Source organism: Acromyrmex echinatior, chromosome 1 (assembly GCF_024713525.1).
Source record: "Acromyrmex echinatior isolate Ae372 chromosome 1, ASM2471352v2, whole genome shotgun sequence".
In the NCBI taxonomy this organism is placed as follows: Eukaryota; Metazoa; Arthropoda; class Insecta; order Hymenoptera; family Formicidae; genus Acromyrmex; species Acromyrmex echinatior.
In genome coordinates this window covers 3236589-3256233 of record NC_141852.1, presented here as the reverse complement: position 1 = coordinate 3256233, position 19645 = coordinate 3236589, and the positions used below count along the sequence as shown (strand labels likewise).

General features: G+C 37.6%; 1 protein-coding gene across 9 annotated transcripts in view; it reads right to left on the bottom strand.

Moving 5' to 3' along the window:
• The window catches only part of NfI (Nuclear factor I), a 380015-nt gene that overhangs the window by 64323 nt on the left and 296047 nt on the right, over positions 1-19645 (bottom strand). For all 9 annotated transcript variants that reach the window (XM_087410461.1, XM_087410479.1, XM_087410439.1 and 6 more), the window contains one exon: positions 13289-13645. In XM_087410461.1, coding sequence (XP_087266587.1) covers positions 13289-13645 — 357 coding nt within the window. The remainder of the gene's footprint in view (positions 1-13288; positions 13646-19645) is intronic.

The window sequence follows — 19645 nt, the reverse complement described above, 5'->3', positions numbered from 1 at the left end:
TATTTTTCAGTCAGTCGCGGACCATCGTACTGTAAACATTTCTGTCTGTCGCTCTTGCGGTTTTGGAATCGATTTGCAATTTTCGAATAGCGTGTGAATCGCGTATGAATTGTTTTGATTCTTTGTATTATTGGTTAACATTACTGCTGAGATCTGCATTGTAATTGGTGCATATTCTGTTTAACTTGCTGTGTTCAACTTCATTATCGCGGTGTGTCGGCGTAGAAGATGGTCGGAGAGCATTGTTCTGTACTTCCTGTATTATTCGGTTATATTTATGTATTTTATCTTGTCTGTTAGTTCATATGATTTTTTTATTCTACTTCATTTCAGCGTCTGTACTTATACGCGTCATTTATTCTGTTTGCACAGTTTTTTTTCCAATAATTGTCATATTTAACTGTAAGTAATATTTCAAAACAGTGTGTTCTTTGTTATTTTACTCTCGTCTTTTCACTCTATACATTGGATTGTCCTAGTATATTTCCTTGTCGTAATTATGGTATTTATCACTGATTATATACAAATATGAGTTAACCTACGTGTTGTAAGTGTCTCTCGCGTGCAACGTGCATCTACGTGTTATAAAGCGGATAATAATCGGCTTGTTTTTGATTGCACGGATGCCGGGCTTGAACCTGCGTCTGCTTCTCGGATGATCGACGGTGTTCCTTTCCAAGATGTTACTCTTCCTTGTCAATCTTTGGAAGTGTCTCGAACTTCGAGACTCTTCCAGACGGATGGACTCCTTGGAATTGCCCGACTTTTTCGCTTCACTCTCTGAGCTCAGGGCTGCGCTGGCAACGCTTTCTGCAACTATACCATCCCTCGACGATCGGATTGCTTATCTTGAGAATGGATCGATATCGCTGATCGTATTGGAGCGTAAGTTCATTGAATGCTGGATTGGTCTCGCTCAAGTCGTCGATATGACGAGTTGATGGCGTAGAGCGGATGGAGCCTGTACTTCACCATCTCTCTCTTCCAATGCTGATGTGCTGATGGCCAAGCGGCTCTCCCTGGAGGGCCGGTTGCCTGGTGTGACGGGCTCCATTACCTTCGGAGCGGTGCTCTCTTCCTGCGATGGTTCGGTCATGCCGAGATCTGTTCGTTTAGAGAGAATGGTGAGCGAGCGCAAGGATCATGAGATGGTTGTCTTCGAACTGCCTAATATTGAGTTGGTATCCACTGACCTGTGTGGCGTGTTTCTTGGGGGTAATGCTGTCGCCCGGGAAGGTCATCGCTTCTTTTTGAATCCCAACTCAGAATGCTTCTGGTGGTAGGCCACTTATTGTGAGGTTCATGACCATTGCTAGAAGAAACGAGCTTTTCGCGCTCAGACTTCTCCGACTAGACGTCGAAGGAACTGTGTTGCGTCCGATATTCATCAGTCATGGCCTGGGAGTGCGGAATCTCTTCGCGAGCACTCCTCAGTAGCGGAGAGGAGGGCATTTAGAGAGGCTAGGCAGTTGGCGAGGGATCATGGCGTTCATTACGTTTAAATGCGTCGAGAAATTACTTATTTTTGCTTGTCCGATGACTCGCCGTCGATACGTTCGTCATCGGACTCATTCCTTTGTGAGATGGGAGTTGCTTGCGATCCGTCGACTAGTCTCGCTCCTTCTTTGGCGACTCTCTCGGTTGATGTCCGCTTAGGTTGATTGACTCTATGCGTACCTGATTTTCGGTTGTGTTCGGCGGTTGGCGATCGTGAAGGCGGTGGCAATCTGTTCCGGCAAACTCTTTGTGTAATCTCGTTAATGCTCGTTTCACATTTCACTCAAATTAAAAATCTTATCAATTACCGGCATTCTTACCGTAGGTAAGACGTAGTTGCGTGAGGACATCGATTCAGCCTGTGTGTCTATCTTGGGTTTTACTCTTGTTCGATCAGATCGTCGCACAGAGGGGGGGGGGGCGTCGCTCTGTTTATCACACTTACTTTTTACAGCCTCAGTTTTACATTTCTCCCTGCGGGCTCTCTCGTCGAGCTCGTGGGCGTTCTCCTGCATATTAATTGCAGAAAAATTGCAGTATTATGCGCCTATCGTCCTCCTCAATCGCCTTCTGCTGACCTAACTATCTCGAGTCCTGCTTGTCCGATATTGTCGAGCTGATATTGTTTGCGTGGGGGATTTTAATGTTAATATATAATACTTGCGCCATATGATCGTTATGTCGCACATCTGAGATCGATCATGTCTCTCTTCTCTCTTAAGCAAGTTATTAATTCGCTGATTCGCATAACATCTACCTCTGAATCACTTCTCGATTTGATGTTGATTTCGTTTTGTGTCGAGGTGGTGGAATCCAGTGCTAACGATACATTCTACATTAGCGACCATTATGCCATTTACGCTGCGATGCGGTGTTTCGCATCGGTCAAAGAAATTTCTTTATTGTGATACTAAATTAGTTGTTCTGGGGACGATCGAGGCTGAACTCGGATTGACTGGACGCCTCTATAATTCTATGTGCGTTAATAAGATGATCTCTTACTTCGAGTCATCTTTGCGATCTATATATGACTGCACCGATTTCGTTCGGACGGTCGACTCGGCCTCCTGCCCCGTGGATCAATTCCACGGTGAGAAAACTTATATCCTTAAAGGCTCGCACTCTGTATAAATTTAGGCATACTCGGTCTGATGACAATTAGTATCTTTATAGACAGCTTCGAAATGCTACTATTCGTCATGAAAAGAAGGCCTTCCTGTCCTCATCTTTTCCTTCGAATTCTCGATAATTTTGGAAGAATCTTTCTCTTCTTGGCACAGTAGGCCTAATCCTTCTGTCCTTAATCATCTGCTTGATCCATCTCTCCTCAATAATTATTTTATTGACTCTTTTCCCCTCGTGCCCGTAAGTCTCTCTCTCAACTTTCCTTTCAACTTTCCTTAATGATACTGAAACTTTTTCTTTATCACCTATATCTGCTATACAACTATACAACATACTCAAGAGTATAAAACTCACTTTTGCTGGTCCCTTCGACTTATCAAGTCGTATGATTCTATCCTGCCTTCCACAATTCCTCGATCCTCTCCTTTATATCCTCAACTATTCTTTGTCTACTAGTACTTTTCCATCCACATGGAAGCAATCAGTAATAATTCCAATCTCTAAAAACAGTAATCCCTCCTTTCCTATCTAAATTACTTGAGTACATTTGCTTTAATCAATTGAACGACTTCTTTAGAAAATATAATGCTGTTCCAGAATGTCAATCATTCAGGAGCTCTCACAGTATCACTACAGAGTTACTTCATTTATCTGATACTGTGTTGCATAGTTTCAATTCCGAATTTCTGACCTCGTTAATAGTTTTTGATTTCTCAAGGGCATTCGATACAATTGACCACAAGTTGCTTCTATTAAAGCTACATTCTTGTTGCAATGTCGGAATAATCGAAAATAATAACGTCACGATTAATGCAGTCTTCAACTTGAAAAAACTTTATTTTATTTAATATAGTCGGGTCGTTACAGTACACAAAAAAAAGAATCTCTAGAAGTTCCTAAAAAGGACGTAAGACGCGCCCGTATAAATCATTATCGACCATAATCGACGTTAAATATCAATTTGTAACATTCCTCCCACCTTGAGTTACGAGAGGAACTCAATTCCAAGTAAATTAAAATAAGACAATGTCATTAAGTCTAACGATTATTCTAACAAAAGGAAAATAAAAATTTAAAACTCGAATCTTTTTAGAGTTTTTACACATCTATCACTTCTGGTTCGGATTTCTTTTATACCATCTGGAGTGGTAGGTTCCTGCTCCATATTCTTAGTTCGCTCGATTTTGTCCGTACTTTGTCCGTCGTATGTATTTATGCATGTCTCCAGTGGATATAGTCGTTGAACAGGCCACACCAATTCTCCAGATGCAGTCTTTACTTTAACTACTCGTGCAATACCATCTTTGCTTGATCACCCGAGCTAATGGCCAGTCTATACATTTCAATTGTCATGACCTAACAGAACAATATCTCCTTCTTTTATTAGAATACTGTTGTTTTTGTTCCTGCAAAATAACTGAGATACTCAGAATGAAAGCGTTTACGTAAGTCATCTCGCAAGCTCTGGCGATACTTCATTCGTTTATTCAAATTGACTTTCAACTTGTCCAAATCAGGTACTTCATTTTGCGAAATTTCTTGCAAAAAACGCATAGGTGTCAGAGGTTTCAGCTGCGTCGGATCGTCTGCTAAATATCTCAGAGGACGTGAATTGATGATGGCTTTGCAGTCACACAAGATCGTACTCATTTCTTCGTAAGAAAGACATGCCCTTTTTAGCATTTTCTTGAGCAAGTCTTTGGTTATTCTAATCAGACGCTCCCACCATCCTCCCCATCAAGAAGCTAATGGAGGATTGAGGCGCCAATCTATTTTCTGCGTTGTACTAAATTGTTTGATTTCGTTCCAATCAATTTTGCGGAGTAAATTGCGAGCTCCGACAAAATTTTTCCCATTATCTGTGTAGATTATTGACGGTCTACCTCTTCTGGCGATAAATCTACGTAGTACTTGTAGAAATGCTTCAGTAAAAAGGGATGTAGTGATCTCCAAATGGATTGCTCGATAAACTGCACATGTAAGCAAATCCATGCTTTCGGCGATTTCTTTAAGAACAATGGTCCTGTCAACAATTTCAAATACATTGGTTTCTTTCACTCGTTCACTCGATAGATCCCCTGAGGAATCTAAGTTCTAGTTTGTTGATCTTATATTGTTAAATCATACAGCTATTTATCACAAATCGTACTGCAGCTCTACAAACAAGGATCCAGAATATTTCTCTCAAATTACTCATCATGATCTGTATTCCTGATTGTTAGTGTTTATATTCGATTAATCTTTTGGTCAAAAAGTGTTTTGGATCTAGTATGATCGGACAGCAGAAATCATGCGTATCTTCTCTATTAATGATTGGCGATTTCAACCGTAACAATCCATTTTCATTTTCGTATACCTTCAATGTACTCAACTTTGGCTCATTTTACTCTGTTGAAAGATTCTTGTTGACTCAATTTTAAGATCATGAACTCTGCTATAGTATACTCTTTTACAATCAATTTACTTGTTGATTTCGAAGTTAGAGATGTTTGACAGTTATTGATAAAACGCCATGGTTCGTATTATCTTGGAGTATACTTGGACTGCCCTTTCACATACCAATTCTCTTGTTGCACTACGAGCATACACGTTTCTTCTAGCACCATGTCGACGAAGGTTATTTCTTATTGTCAGCCGATTTCTTCATTTCCTCATAGATCTCCGTTTCATTCATAATATAGTCACTGATAGGTCAACGGTTCTTGTCTTGTCGGAGCGACTCTGGTCCCTCCCACTATCGCGATTGTATCAGATGCTTTACCGTACACCCTCGCGAAGGCAAATCTGCTGGATTCATGATTCCTGGAACATGATACTATTGATTCGAATCTGACAGCTTACGTATTTCTTCCACCCGATTAGATACAAATGTATTCCATTTGTCTCTATTTATCCAGGTCAGAGCTGTTGTAGAATCTGATTAAAAAGAAACATTTACTTGTTCTTCGTTTAAAGCGTCTTTAATGGAGTGCTATAATCTCTAACACCAATGGTGGCCGCAAGTAATTCAAATCGAGGAAATCGAGGAATCATTGTCTTCTTTATCGGTGCCATCCTGGATCTAGCAGCAAGAAGTTGCACGTAAACGTCTTTTATCCCTTCCGTGCGTGCAAATACAACCGCTGCGTACGCATTTTGATTTGCGTCTACAAATATGTGAAAGGACAGATTCCTTGTTTTTTCGTTTCGTCGGAAAGTCCAACGTGATATCTTTAACTCCTTCAACCAAGAGAGCTATTGTTACCATTCGATGAAATCGTTCTTAATGTTTTCTGGTACTTCTGTATTCCAATTTTCCAATCTTATGCGACCAAAGCTCCTGTAATAGTAACTTGGGTTCAAGAATATAGGCGAAGATACGCCGACGGGATCGAATATTCGTTGTGCCATCGATAATATAAACTTCTTCATAATCTTTCATCAGTCTGTAGTTTCAACGGATGAGATTAATCCTAGTGTCTTCCTTCCTTGTTCCAATTCAAGCCAAGTATAGCTGTAGATACTTCTATTTCTTCTTGTCCTGAGTATTCCCACGGAGATTAAATTTTCTTTATGACTCGTTCAGCTTCTTCTTTAAATAAAAATAACTCCTCCTTTGACTCGAGCTGGTTACGCAGTTGTCCACATAAAAGGATTTCTGGAGATGTCAAATAACTTTTCTCTTTTCATTTGCCTCGACTCTTTGTAATGCTTTTTAAGTAGTACTCTGTGGTACCTCCTAATAAGAAGGGACTGCTAAATACATCGAAAACTATTCTCCGATGTACTTCTATCTGTTCTGGAAAATCATCTTTTTCCAGAGAAATCGTAATACATTTTTGTCTTCTGATGAAATATTTATTTGCAGAAAGGTTTTACGAATATCCGAAATTACTACTATTCTCCGTCATCTAAAACTTAACAATATATTAGGAATCAATCCAATCCAATTAGGACCTGTTTCCAGTCATTGAGTGAAAGTCCATTATTTCCTACAACTGAAGCGTCAAAAATTGATCTTATTCTGGTAGTGCCACCTTCCTTGATCACATGTTTATGTGGAAGGTAGTATCCATTTTGCTTTATCTCTTCTTTATCTGAAACTTTCTCGATGATTCCCTCTGCTAATCATTCATCGAATATTCTCTGATAATTATCATAAAGATCTTGTTTCTGAAGTTTTCTCGTTGTAGATTCTAACCGGCACTTTGCATCATTCTTATTGTCCGCCAATGGTAAATGATCTCTAGGGAAATGATACTTCGTATCTTTCATCTTCATTCATCTTAATTATTTGTTGAAAGTGCTCCTTTATCTCCCTCTATCAGAGAAATATCTTTTGTTTTCTTCAAGACCGGATACGTTATGCCCAAACTATATCTATAATTTCCACAAATCGGCAATATTCACATCTTCAGCATACGTCGAGACGATCATGAGTGTAGAATCCTCTCTTCTCTTAGATTGGATGTTAGTTCTTCCTATTAATGTCCAACTGAACATCGTTTCAAAAGCGACCGCTTCACGCTTGAGTTCTTTTCTCTTTCCAGTCATCAACTTTCCGCCAATGTCTGCTCCTATTAAAACAACTAAGGTCTCTGTTATAAATTTTATTCCTTGCTTACAATTCTTGTATCCATGGGCCTTTTTACAAGAAGGAACATTCTAACATCCTAATTCAATGAAGCAACAAAATTACAGGAATATGAGTTATCTAAGCTCTTTACGGAAATCTTGTACTCTTTATGCATCCGTGGTTTGGATTCGCGCTGCCAAATAACATATGCACGACCTCTTGTTCATCTATAATCTCGAAGTCTAATTCCTTGGCATAATGGTCTAATACATCTATACGATCTATACGATTCCGTGTCGAAAATCTCTCGTACCACGCGCTCTTTATCATGTTAGATGGATACTAGAGAGGTTAGATTACTGCTGCGTCTTATTAGTTTTCTCTATTTGATCCTTTCCTTGAGATGCATTTGGCGTCCTATTGCGACACATAAGTAGTACGTGTTTCTTGTTACACCAAGCACATTTTTCTTTGTAGCGGCAGAACTTAAAACTGTGTCAAATCTTCAGACATTGATAATAAGCGTTTTTTTCCTTAATAATTTCTTTCCTCGTATGGCATGTTCTTTGCTTTTCCACATGAGGCATTATTATGATTCTGACCACAGAAGATATAGATGTGTTTGTCCTTCTTGATAGAGATAAGTTGCAATTTCCTTGGATTCGGCTTTATTCTTTCTCTTATTCTTATTATTAGCCGATTACTCATTGCTGAGGTCAAATCCATCCACTACCATAGCAATTCTTTCTTCACTTAGTACCTCTGCTTGGAGAAAAAGCATCAGTTCATCCAATCGTTGTTTCGGCGTAAAGGATGCAACAGCCTTAGGATTTCTTTATCACACACGTAGGAGATCTTCGAACAACGATGATTCTACTAGTGGATATAACATTGTCGCACATACAGGGTCCATTATGAAAGTAATGCGCATGATTTTGTGACGCGAATATCCATCGCAGCCGGGTAAAATGGGTCAGGAAATGTGGTGGGGGGTCTGTCCTTTCAAGGCAGCCGATCGCCAGTTTGCTCCGAGCAATCTGAGTGGAAAGACGTGCCTCCGCGTGAAGTGTGTTTTTCGACTTTGTAACACGGCGCGATGGAGCGTTCGCTTGAACAGCGATACGCCATCAAGTTTTGCGTGCGACTTGGAAAGAATGCAACCGAAACATTCCAGATGCTTCAAGAGGCCTTCAAGGACGACTGCATTTCAAGGTCACAGTCTGGGAGGTGGCACAAGGCGTTCAAGGAGGGCCGGGAGGAGGTCGCCGACGAATCCCGTTCTGGACGCCCAACAATGACCAGAACCGACGAAAACGTGAATCGTGTGTGCGAAGTTTTGCGTTCCGACCGTCGATTGAGCATCCAGTACATCGCTGACACTCTAAACTTGTCCACATTTGCGGTACATGGGATAGTGACGGAGAATCTGCAAATGCGCAAGGTCTGCGCGAAGCTTGTGCCGAAAGTGTTGACGGAAAACCAGAAAGAACTTCGAGTTTCGCACTGTCAAGAATTGTTGGATTTGATTCAAAATGAGCCGGACTTTCTTAACTCTGTCGTAACCGGAGACGAATCTTGGATGTTCGAGTACGATCCAGAATCGAAAAGGCAGAGCAGCGAGTGGCACTCCAAATCATCCCCCCGCCCCAAGAAAGCGCGAATGAGCAAGTCTCGCATCAAAACGATGCTCATTGTCTTTTTTGACGTCCGAGGAATCGTCCATTTTGAGTTTGTACCGCAGGGAAAAACTGTCAACTCAGCCTTCTACCTGGAGGTGCTCAAGAGATTGAAACGCCGGGTCGCGCACGTGAGGGCTGACATCAAAGACGCGATCAAGCTCCACCATGCCCCCAGTCACACGGCCTTCATCATTGCCAACTACCTGGCCCGGAGCAACATCCCGGTGATCCCCCAGCCCCCTTACAGTCCCGACTTGGCTCCGTGCGACTTTTTTTTGTTTCCCCGTCTGAAGAGAGAGCTGAAAGGAAAGCATTGGGAGTCCGTGGAAAACATCCAAAAGCATGTTACAACGTTCCTAAGAGACATTCCCGTCGAGGAGTTTCAGCGTGCCTTCCAGGCGTGGCAGACACGTCTCCGCAAGTGTATTGATTCAGGGGGAGAGTATTTTGAAGAATTTTGAGCATTTGTACCGCTACGATCAATAAATCTATTTTTCTCAGAAAATGCGCATTACTTTTATAATGGATCCTGTATGTCTGTCGTAACCCCTAGTGACTGTAGGCACGCAAATGAGTTTCTAATCTGTCATAAATTTGAGATAAAGACGTATGTTTATATGTACTTATTTTTGTCTCGCTCAATACTAATTTAAGCATCTCGCGTACGTAAATTTCGATGAGCAAATCTTCTCTGCCAAAACGACTCTTGAGACTCGTAATTACTTTGTCGTAGTTAACAGCAGTCGATGGAAAGCTCGCTCACTCTTATGCCTTCTGTTATTGTTTATTAAATATTGGAATTTATCTTCTTTCGTAATATTTGGATTTTCATGTATATTCTTGAATATACATCAAAAATTTTAACCAATCTTTGAGCTCTCCATTAAATTGTGGCAATTGTATTTTTGGCAGCTTTTATGCGCGCACATTGTCTCTGGAAGCTTGTATTGCTTGTTCGACATTCTGAGCATCTGATAGTTGAGAATGGCTAAAAGTAACATCTAGTAAAGCTTTCGCTTGATGATATCTTATCTTGTACTCATCAATTATCTCAATTTCCTGCGTAAGTTGTTCCTCAGTTGTTCCTCGCATCGGCATCAACCTCCAAAATTTTTTCCGATTGATTTCTTCGAGCTTTCTATATTTATCACTCACCATGTGAAGCGTACCTATAACTTTCGTGTTTCATGACTTTTTATTCTTCCCCATTCATCGTACTGTCAAATTTAAAACAGCTTTTTCCTACACCGCCACCAAATTTTACAACATATTACCATATTCCATTCGTTCTTCTGCCTCCTTGCTTTCTTTTCGTCCCACCACCGCCAAATTCATATTAGCGAACAATCAATAACTTAATTTCTATCAAAACTTTGTTTGCGAATTTCCAGTCAACATTATTAATTAAAGCAATTGTAACATCACGGTATTCTCTGTGATGCCTACTAAACTCTTGTCATTTACACACAATTTAACTGAATGATATCAACTGTTTTATGTTTTTTATCTCATGCTTTAGCAGTCAGAACTATTATATTCATTTACTTTCATATTTTCTAATATTTTATATGCTACTGTGTTCTGGGGAGGCGTAGTAGCAGCAGTTTGCTGATGCCTCACTATTTGTGTATCTAATGTGTCACACAAAACGTAATTCTTGTATTGTATTGCACAATAAATTGAAATTGAAATTGAAATTGAAATTTTTACGCGTAAACGTATCGATTCAATGTATTTTTATCAAAATTTGAGGTGATCTCTTTTTAACATTTACCGTTAATTTTCCTATTTTTTATATTTAATCGTTTCATAAGAAAATGTATAACATAGATTATAAAATCTTAATTAATACACAGAAAAGTACACACAAAAAAAGTACCCTGTGCTGGGGTAAAGACCCAGCTATTCTTATGTATTTTGAGTCACTGAATACGAATCTGACATCAAAATAGGATCATCCAGAGAAAATTTTCAATTTAGAGCGAAAAAATGAGTAAAAAAATGAGAAAAAATGGGTTATTTTTCGCTTTAGATTAAAAATTTTCTCTGGATGGTCCTGTTTGGATTATATGGATGGTTGCGCATACTTTGGCGTACTTTCTGTGTTTAATTAGATCCAAGTACGTGTCATTTTACATTTTTCACGTAAAAACGCGTAATTTTGTTATTATTTCTGTGCCCAACTATCAGACTGTAGAGTATAATTCCACGCAAAAAAGCGTAGAATAACATACTTTCTTGAAATACTACAAAAGAATAAAAATTAGTTTAGCGTAGTTCGGCATAGAAATGAGTAGTTCAGGAAGTGATTATTTGTTGCGTACTTTGACGTACTTTCTATGCTGAATTAGGTCTAAGTACGCTATTTTATCTTAGGTTGGTCGCGTAGTTATTTCTATGTTTAACAACGCGATTCTACGCCACAGTTGTAGAAGTAAAAAGGCATACTTTTTTGACGTACTTTGGCATAGAAATTTTTCTTCTAGGGTATATTGATTATTACGAAAAAATTTTTTTTAATAAAAAATAAGAAAACCTTTACAATGATAACAACTTTAATGCTATAGAGGCTTGAGTCTATAGGCAACAAATACCTAAGCAGAACGACAAATAATAATAACGTCAAAATGATATTAAAATGAATAAAAAATGATTAAAAAATGGCTTTTAATCTGAGCAACCTTAACCTGAATGTTAATATAATGACAGAGCAGTATAATGAACGAAAATATTTTATTAATTTATTTATTAGTTATGGAAAGAGTTTAAGTATCATAGTGGTATATCTTCTTCTTCTTTCGCGGCATTACAGTTCACGATGAACCAAAACCTAACTCTCATGAGGTTTTCATAATAATGAATTTTTTTTGGAATGAAGTTGTTAATCTAATATCCAATCTCTAGTCTAGGGAATCCATACATATCCATTGATATATGGAACTTACAATTTAATGCCGGATTCGAACGGCACTGATGATCAAAGATCTCTTAATCATCAGATGGAGTCATTTTTGGCTCCTTAAATTAAACGCATATGTGGGCGCAAGGATTAAACCCGAATCTACAGATCGCGAGTCAATCGCACCGAGCAGCAAGCCACTTGACGCCTCAGTGGTATATCTAGACTAATAATTAATTGGGGCTTTATGAATTAAATTTTCTCACATAATGATTATTTCTGATATTTCTAAGGCTCATTCAATACAAAAAAAATTGTTTAATAAGAATCGATTTGGGATCAAAAATAATCTTATTGATCATTTTCCTTTATTTTTAGATTTTGATATATTATTGTAAAATGTATCATTACAACGCGATGTAAGGATTAAAATTCTATTATAATGACGTGAAATAATATCTTCATACTTTAAGACGTCCTTAAAATAAACTTACATATAACTATCTCTTTCAATCTCTTAACATCATTAGTACAAACATGCCTAGTAAGGGAGACCGGGGCTAATAGACTCATTTTTCAGTTTCGAATTTTTACAAACAAAATTAAGAGACTTATCGAAAAAATGAATTCTATAGCAATTACTACATACATTTGACTATCTAATAATATTTTAATAATAAAGGGAAACTGATAACTAATACGAAAAAAATGCATTTTTCTAATGCATTCTATGTGATTCAACTAGCCTCGGGACCAGAATAATTTGACTAAAATTATTAAAATAAAGATTAACGTATTTTAAGCTACATCTTTGGCTACATATTAATAAAAATTTTATAAAAATATATAACAATGCTTCTTTTTGCAAAATTTGTTCATTTCATGCAAAAACACGTCGAATGAACTTAGTTTTCGAGATTGGACATGAGGGAACTAAACTTATAATATTTACCACTGAAGAAAATCTCTTTAAAGGAATAAAATTTTAATACTATAAGTAAGTACTATAAGAGTCGTCACTAAATGAGTCATACAGTTCCAGCTGTGGTTAGTCTACTATCCCCATCCGTTCATTTTTTAAAAACATTAACAATATACGATAACAAAGACACATAAACAAAAAAACCCTGTTGGACTTTATTAAATGAGAACTACACTTACTATCTAAGCAGAAATCACATATCTCAGACAATCATATAGGATTGTAAAACAAAAACTTTAAGAATAAAAATATTTACTTAGATGTACGATTTTTTAAAATTGTGCATAATTTTTATCATAGATGTGTTCGCAATAAGATGTTACAGCAGACTGAGCGGCTGCTGTGTGCTCAAATACATTTACGCATCTCGAATATCTTGTTTTTAATGTAGCCTTGATTATTCTACTTATCCCTACAGTCAATTGACCCTAGTCTCCCCTACTTAATATCAAAATAACATGCGCTTGCTATTTGAGAAAATGCAAGAAAATGTTATACGATGAAAATAAAATTCTCGAAAAGATAAGAAAAGATTTGTAGAAGAAGCTAACCTGACCAGGTTGCGAATGAAAATGAGCAAATGTATATTCCCTGTTGGAGGTATGCGGTGTAACGAGAATTCTGGTGGGGCTCTTTCGTCCAACGGGTTCGACAGAATTCTGGCAAGCAGAACCGACGAGTCCAACTGCCGCTGCGGTAGTCATCTGTTCCTGATTAGGCCCTAGCTCGGCTGGATCCGTAGGTGACGATGTTGGTGGCGAGTTAGCAGTTGTCACTGCTAACTCACCTGTTGATCTTATTATTGCTACTGGTCTGGCCATAGGAGCAGGTGGCGGCGGCGGTAACATCGAACTTGGATAATATTGCGGGAACTTTTGTATGCTGGTGCGTGATCCAGTTAGTTGAGTCTGAAAATAATTAATTACATATAGCACCTCATTCCTTTTGATATCATTCTTAATTAAGATTCTTTAATAAATCGAGTTATCATAGAAATGTCTAATTTTTTTATATAATGAAGTTGAAATATCGAAACTGACGTGTGCAAAATTCTACAGTAGATTAATGATAAAATAAGAGAAAGAAATGTTGAAAATGTAACCTTTCACGTATAACTTAGTAACGGATAAAGGTCGCAGATGCTTCTTTGACTAATTGCACATAAATCTTACCGTATACTTTGTTCAAAAACGAAATTATAATAGTTAAAAAAAATTACGATTTTAATTGTCACAAAAAAATAATAAGTCAATTCTGGAAAGATATTTATGTGTACAAATTTGCATATAAATTTAATCTCGAAAAATAAACATAATCTCATCTTGTTTTCATTCGATGAAGATGCACCTCTTGATTTACTATCGTATGTTCCATACTATTTTATTAAGACGCGCAGTTTTAATATTTTATCCAAATTATGCAGATATTTGTAATTTTGGGTAAGCCTTGGTGAGACAAACTTTTTTACTAAAGAACCACCTTAAGTATTATTCTCTAACGATATTATACATTCTTTAAGTTAAAGATAATATATTTTTAACAAAGATGTCAATTGCCGATAATTTTTTAATAGGTTGAAAAAACCTTTTAATTGAGAAAAATCTCAAAAACTGAAAGTAATCTAAATATTCAATGAAGCAAGTATATACAAACTTATACTTCAGCTCATTTCCGATAAAATTTATTTTAATAAATTCGAATTTAAAGTTTAATTACAAAAATATTTGAATTAGACCAATGAAAATAACGCCCTGTGCACAATAGAAGGAATAAGGAATTAGAAATAAAAAATAAATGATTTCAACTTATCAGAAACTATATATTCCGATGTATCCGATTTCTAATAGATTAAAATCATTTATTCTTTATTCTTAATTTCTTATTCTTTCTATTATGCGCAAGGCCTATTCCTTTTATTGTGCGCAGGATCTAAATCCAATTAAATATGAAAATTTTTATATTTGTTCAAAGCAGGATCACAGTGCTTAAAGTAGTTCGCGACAATACCATCCAAAAGTTTAATCCCGTCGCGGTGCTTGGCGGTGATACCATAGTATAAAGATATACAGTAGGGATAAGAAGCGTCACCTATAATCTTTTTCAGACGAGTTTTCAGGGTCTGGTCCACGTCTTTGGTGACCAAATACCATATCAATAGTATTAGAAACCAGCGCCTATATTCAACAAAAAAAAGAGAATAAACAATCTTTTGAGAATCTTTCATCAAATTAGTAATTAATCATATATATTCACGCACCGTCACGTTGCTTCATAAAATTAATTCTTGTAATCAGCTATTCAGGAGATACGGTAGTATTTTGTCGCTCAGCAAGCGCAGCCATATGTCATGGCGCAATTGCAGTAACGGAGAAACTGGGGGGGCTCTCTGTTTTGATCGGAATTGGTGTCACCAAAAACATGGCCGCTTATGATGCACAAACAAATATGCGGCTGAATGGAAAACGGGATCCCTACTGTATACTTTTATACTGTGTGTGTATAACAATATCTTACTCCCGCTAGAGAGAGAAAAAACCTATTGCCTGCGCGCTGTGAATGTGCAATGTAAAACTGTCATATATAAAAAAAAGATGCCAACAGATCACGTGACCAGCCTCTCTGTGTTTGGTTCTTAAATATACAGGGTGACTCCAACTTATGGCTCCACCCATCTTAAGCAGATAGAGCGGAGTAAACTGAGTGGGAAAAGTCCTCTACCATTTTGCAATGCTCGCAATAGAATTAACGAGATATTAACATTTAAAGCCGAATACGCGCGTCCGCCTGACCTACTATTGCTGAAGGTAATAGCTTCATTGAATATTTAGATTACTTTTAATTTTTGAGATTTTTTTCAATTAAAAGGTCTTTTTCCAACCTATTAAAAAATTATCGGCAATTGACACATCTCTGTTAAAAATATATTATCTTTAACCTAAATCTGCCATCAATAGCTTGGCGCGCAGACCGCGAGGAGCGGGGATGGCCTAGCAGGCGCGCCCTACTCCCCGCGCACCAAGCTATTGATGTCGAATTCGGCGTTTTAGAAATAATATCTCGATTGCGAAAATTAGGAAATAATCAAGAACTGAAAAAACTCAGTTCAGTTCGTTCTGAAACCTGCACATGTATATACAGAAAAATGTTATATAAATATTACTTGTTTCAAATAAATAATAAGAGTATATTAAAATTATATTATCAAGAAAATATTCTTTGTAATGATATATTCAATAGAAGAAGAATAAAAATTGCGTTCTCTCTTAGCATTAGAATGATATCTTTCTGCATTTTTTACACTACCACTCATGGAAATTCGGACATCCGCATAATCAGGAGACAGGAGGTAGTGTCTTCGGCCATGTTAAAAAAAAAGTAAAAGGCATAAAGACATTACAAGTCTCTTATTCCGAGCCACCAAAGTCCATTCTTTGGGGGTACAGAACTACTAAAATATAAAAAATTTTTTAATCGTAACATATCCTGAAAGGCGGGATCGCCACCAATAATTTGAGCCAAAAGAAATACAAATTGGTCAAGCCGTTCTGGACATACAAGCCGTCAAAAGCCCTATCTCTTTCTCTTTCGTCCTATCTCACTTTCGCCTGCTGAAAATATCCGATGGTCACTCAGGGTCGTGACCTTGACAATGTAAATCAAAGTCGTATTAATTTTTTTGTATAACTTCATAACGCGTTATAGGTGACTGCTACAACCTTCCGAAGGTCATTTGGTATGCTGATTTTCATAATATGTGGAAGGGTCATCGGAGATGAATAGTCCATTTTAATTTTAATAGCTTCTCAGTGGGCAACGGTCGCCTGTTGAAAGTGTCCGATGATCATTCAGGATCATGACTTTAACAATATGAGTCAGGATCATTAAAACTTTTTTGGATAGCTTTGTAATGCGTGATGGGGGACTGATACAATTTTCCGAAGATTGTTCGATGTGATGGTCTTCATAATGTGTGAGAGAGTCAAGGTTATCAGAAATGAATTGTCCTTCGATGGTCACTACCTAAGGGTCATTACCTTGACTATATATGTCACGGTCAGCGGAGTTGAATTTCCTATTTCATATTTATGTTAATAACTTCTTAACATGAAATGGGTGACTGCTTAACCTTCCGAAGATTGCAGGAAATGTAATGGAAAGACAAGTATCGTATGCCGCAGGTCTATGTTAATAAGTAATAATTTCAGATTGAAAAAAGATAAAATTAAGTAAAAGTTACCGAAATATAATGAAAAGGCTATCCAAAGTTTGCCTTAAATTATAATTATAAATTATAATTATAAAGAATACTAAAGCATATTAAAAATAATAAATGGCGTTTCGAGCCGATTAGGTCATTCTCAATGTTATAATTACAAAGTGACAAGTATATATATATATATATATATATATATATATATATATATATATATATACCGGGTGTCTCAGAGCACCCGTACCACCCTTTTAAAAGATAGGGATGTGTTTGTACAAAAAAATGGTTCAGATTCAAAATTTGCAGGATTTCAGGAGATCTATCTGATGGTGACCTTGAATTTGACCTTGAGGTCGACCTTGGGCATAACTCAAGGTCAAAGTACCGTTTTACAAATGTAAACCCTTATTCATGACATCACAAATGAAAATAGCGGAAAATTTTACGTCCGAATACGTTATCAAGCCTAGGTCAAAATTACCCTTAGACGTCATGTGGAGGTCAAGTTACTTTTAGAGCACCCGTACCAACCTTCTAAAAGATATGGATGTGTTTGTACAAAAAATAGTTCAAACAATACTAGGTATTTACATAGCTATGATGCATCCATCTGCTGGTGAATTTGAATTCTACCTTTAGATTCATTTGTAGTCGTGTACATCGATTTTTAAAGATTCCTAATTATCAAGATCTTGAACAGTCGATGCCGCCTGTGTCAGCGTTACCCAAGATGTACCACGTGGAGGTCACAAGGTCGGACTTACACCTCGTCGGGGTGCTTTTTTAAGGTGGTTCCCCTTGCCGTCACCTTTGTTCGTACGCATGTGTTCAGTCTAGATTTTCGAAGTGTCCTCCACGTGCATGTATGCAGGCTGTTATTCTTCGTTGAAAATCATCCGTCACCCGACAAATTTCGACAGGATCTAGAGACTGAATGGCTTCTCGAATTCTGTTCTTCATGTCTTCTGAAGTCGTAGGTCGTTCGCGGTATACGAGGTCTTTTATTCTTCCCCACAAATAAAAATCCAAAATTATAAGATCCGGTGATCGTGGTGGCCAGTTATGTGGACCATATTTACCTATCCATTGGCCGCGAAATATGCGGTTCAGTTGTTGACGAGCAATGACAGACGTGTGGGCTGGACATCCATCCTGTTGAAACCACATATTTAGACGTAGTTGAAGTGGAATATCTTCAAGTAAACGTGGGAGTTCGTTTTCGAGTAAATCGACATACAGAAAACGGTTTAGATTTTCTTCAAAGAAAAATGGTAAGTAAGTTTAGTTCAGTTCAGTTTAGTTGAGTTCAGTTCAGTTCAGTTTAGTTTAGTTTAGTGTAGTTTAATTCAGTTTAGTCGATATACTCGAAAACGAACTCCCACGTTTACTTGAAGATATTCCACTTCAACTACGTCTAAATATGTGGTTTCAACAGGATGGATGTCCAGCCCACACGTCTGTCATTGCTCGTCAACAACTGAACCGCATATTTCGCGGCCAATGGATAGGTAAATATGGTCCACATAACTGGCCACCACGATCACCGGATCTTACAATTTTGGATTTTTATTTGTGGGGAAGAATAAAAGACCTCGTATACCGCGAACGACCTACGACTTCAGAAGACATGAAGAATAGAATTCGAGAAGCCATTCAGTCTCTAGATCCTGTCGAAATTTGTCGGGTGACGGATGATTTTCAACGAAGAATAACAGCCTGCATACATGCACGTGGAGGACACTTCGAAAATCTAGACTGAACACATGCGTACGAACAAAGGTGACGGCAAGGGGAACCACCTTAAAAAAGCACCCCGACGAGGTGTAAGTCCGACCTTGTGACCTCCACGTGGTACATCTTGGGTAACGCTGACACAGGCGGCATCGACTGTTCAAGATCTTGATAATTAGGAATCTTTAAAAATCGATGTACACGACTACAAATGAATCTAAAGGTAGAATTCAAATTCACCAGCAGATGGATGCATCATAGCTATGTAAATACCTAGTATTGTTTGAACTATTTTTTGTACAAACACATCCATATCTTTTAGAAGGTTGGTACAGGTGCTCTAAAAGTAACTTGACCTCCACATGACGTCTAAGAGTAATTTTGACCTAGGCTTGATAACGTATTCGGACGTAAAATTTTCCGCTATTTTCATTTGTGATGTCATGAATAAGGGTTTACATTTGTAAAACGGTACTTTGACCTTGAGTTATGCCCAAGGTCGACCTCAAGGTCAAATTCAAGGTCACCATCAGATAGATCTCCTGAAATCCTGCAAATTTTGAATCTGAACCATTTTTTTGTACAAACACATCCCTACCTTTTAAAAGAGTGGTACGGGTGCTCTGAGACACCCGGTATATATTTAAAATAGATCGGTTTTAAAACTGATCGATAAAGAGATAAAAATATATATATACTAACTTCTAGTGGATGTGTAATGATGGTTATTATCACAACCTGTCATTATACAGCTGACACGTCCCATTTGATGTAGCGCGTGTCATTATGAATATATACTTAAAATAAAGAATGGGCCCCACCACCACCATTCTTGTGAGAACGTAACCATATTTTCTTCGTCTCTACGATTTTAACACAATCTTTAATATTTATTTTGATTGCAACAGAAATGAATGAATTTTTAATATTGTATGAAAATAGCTTTTTTTTTATTTGCAAGAAG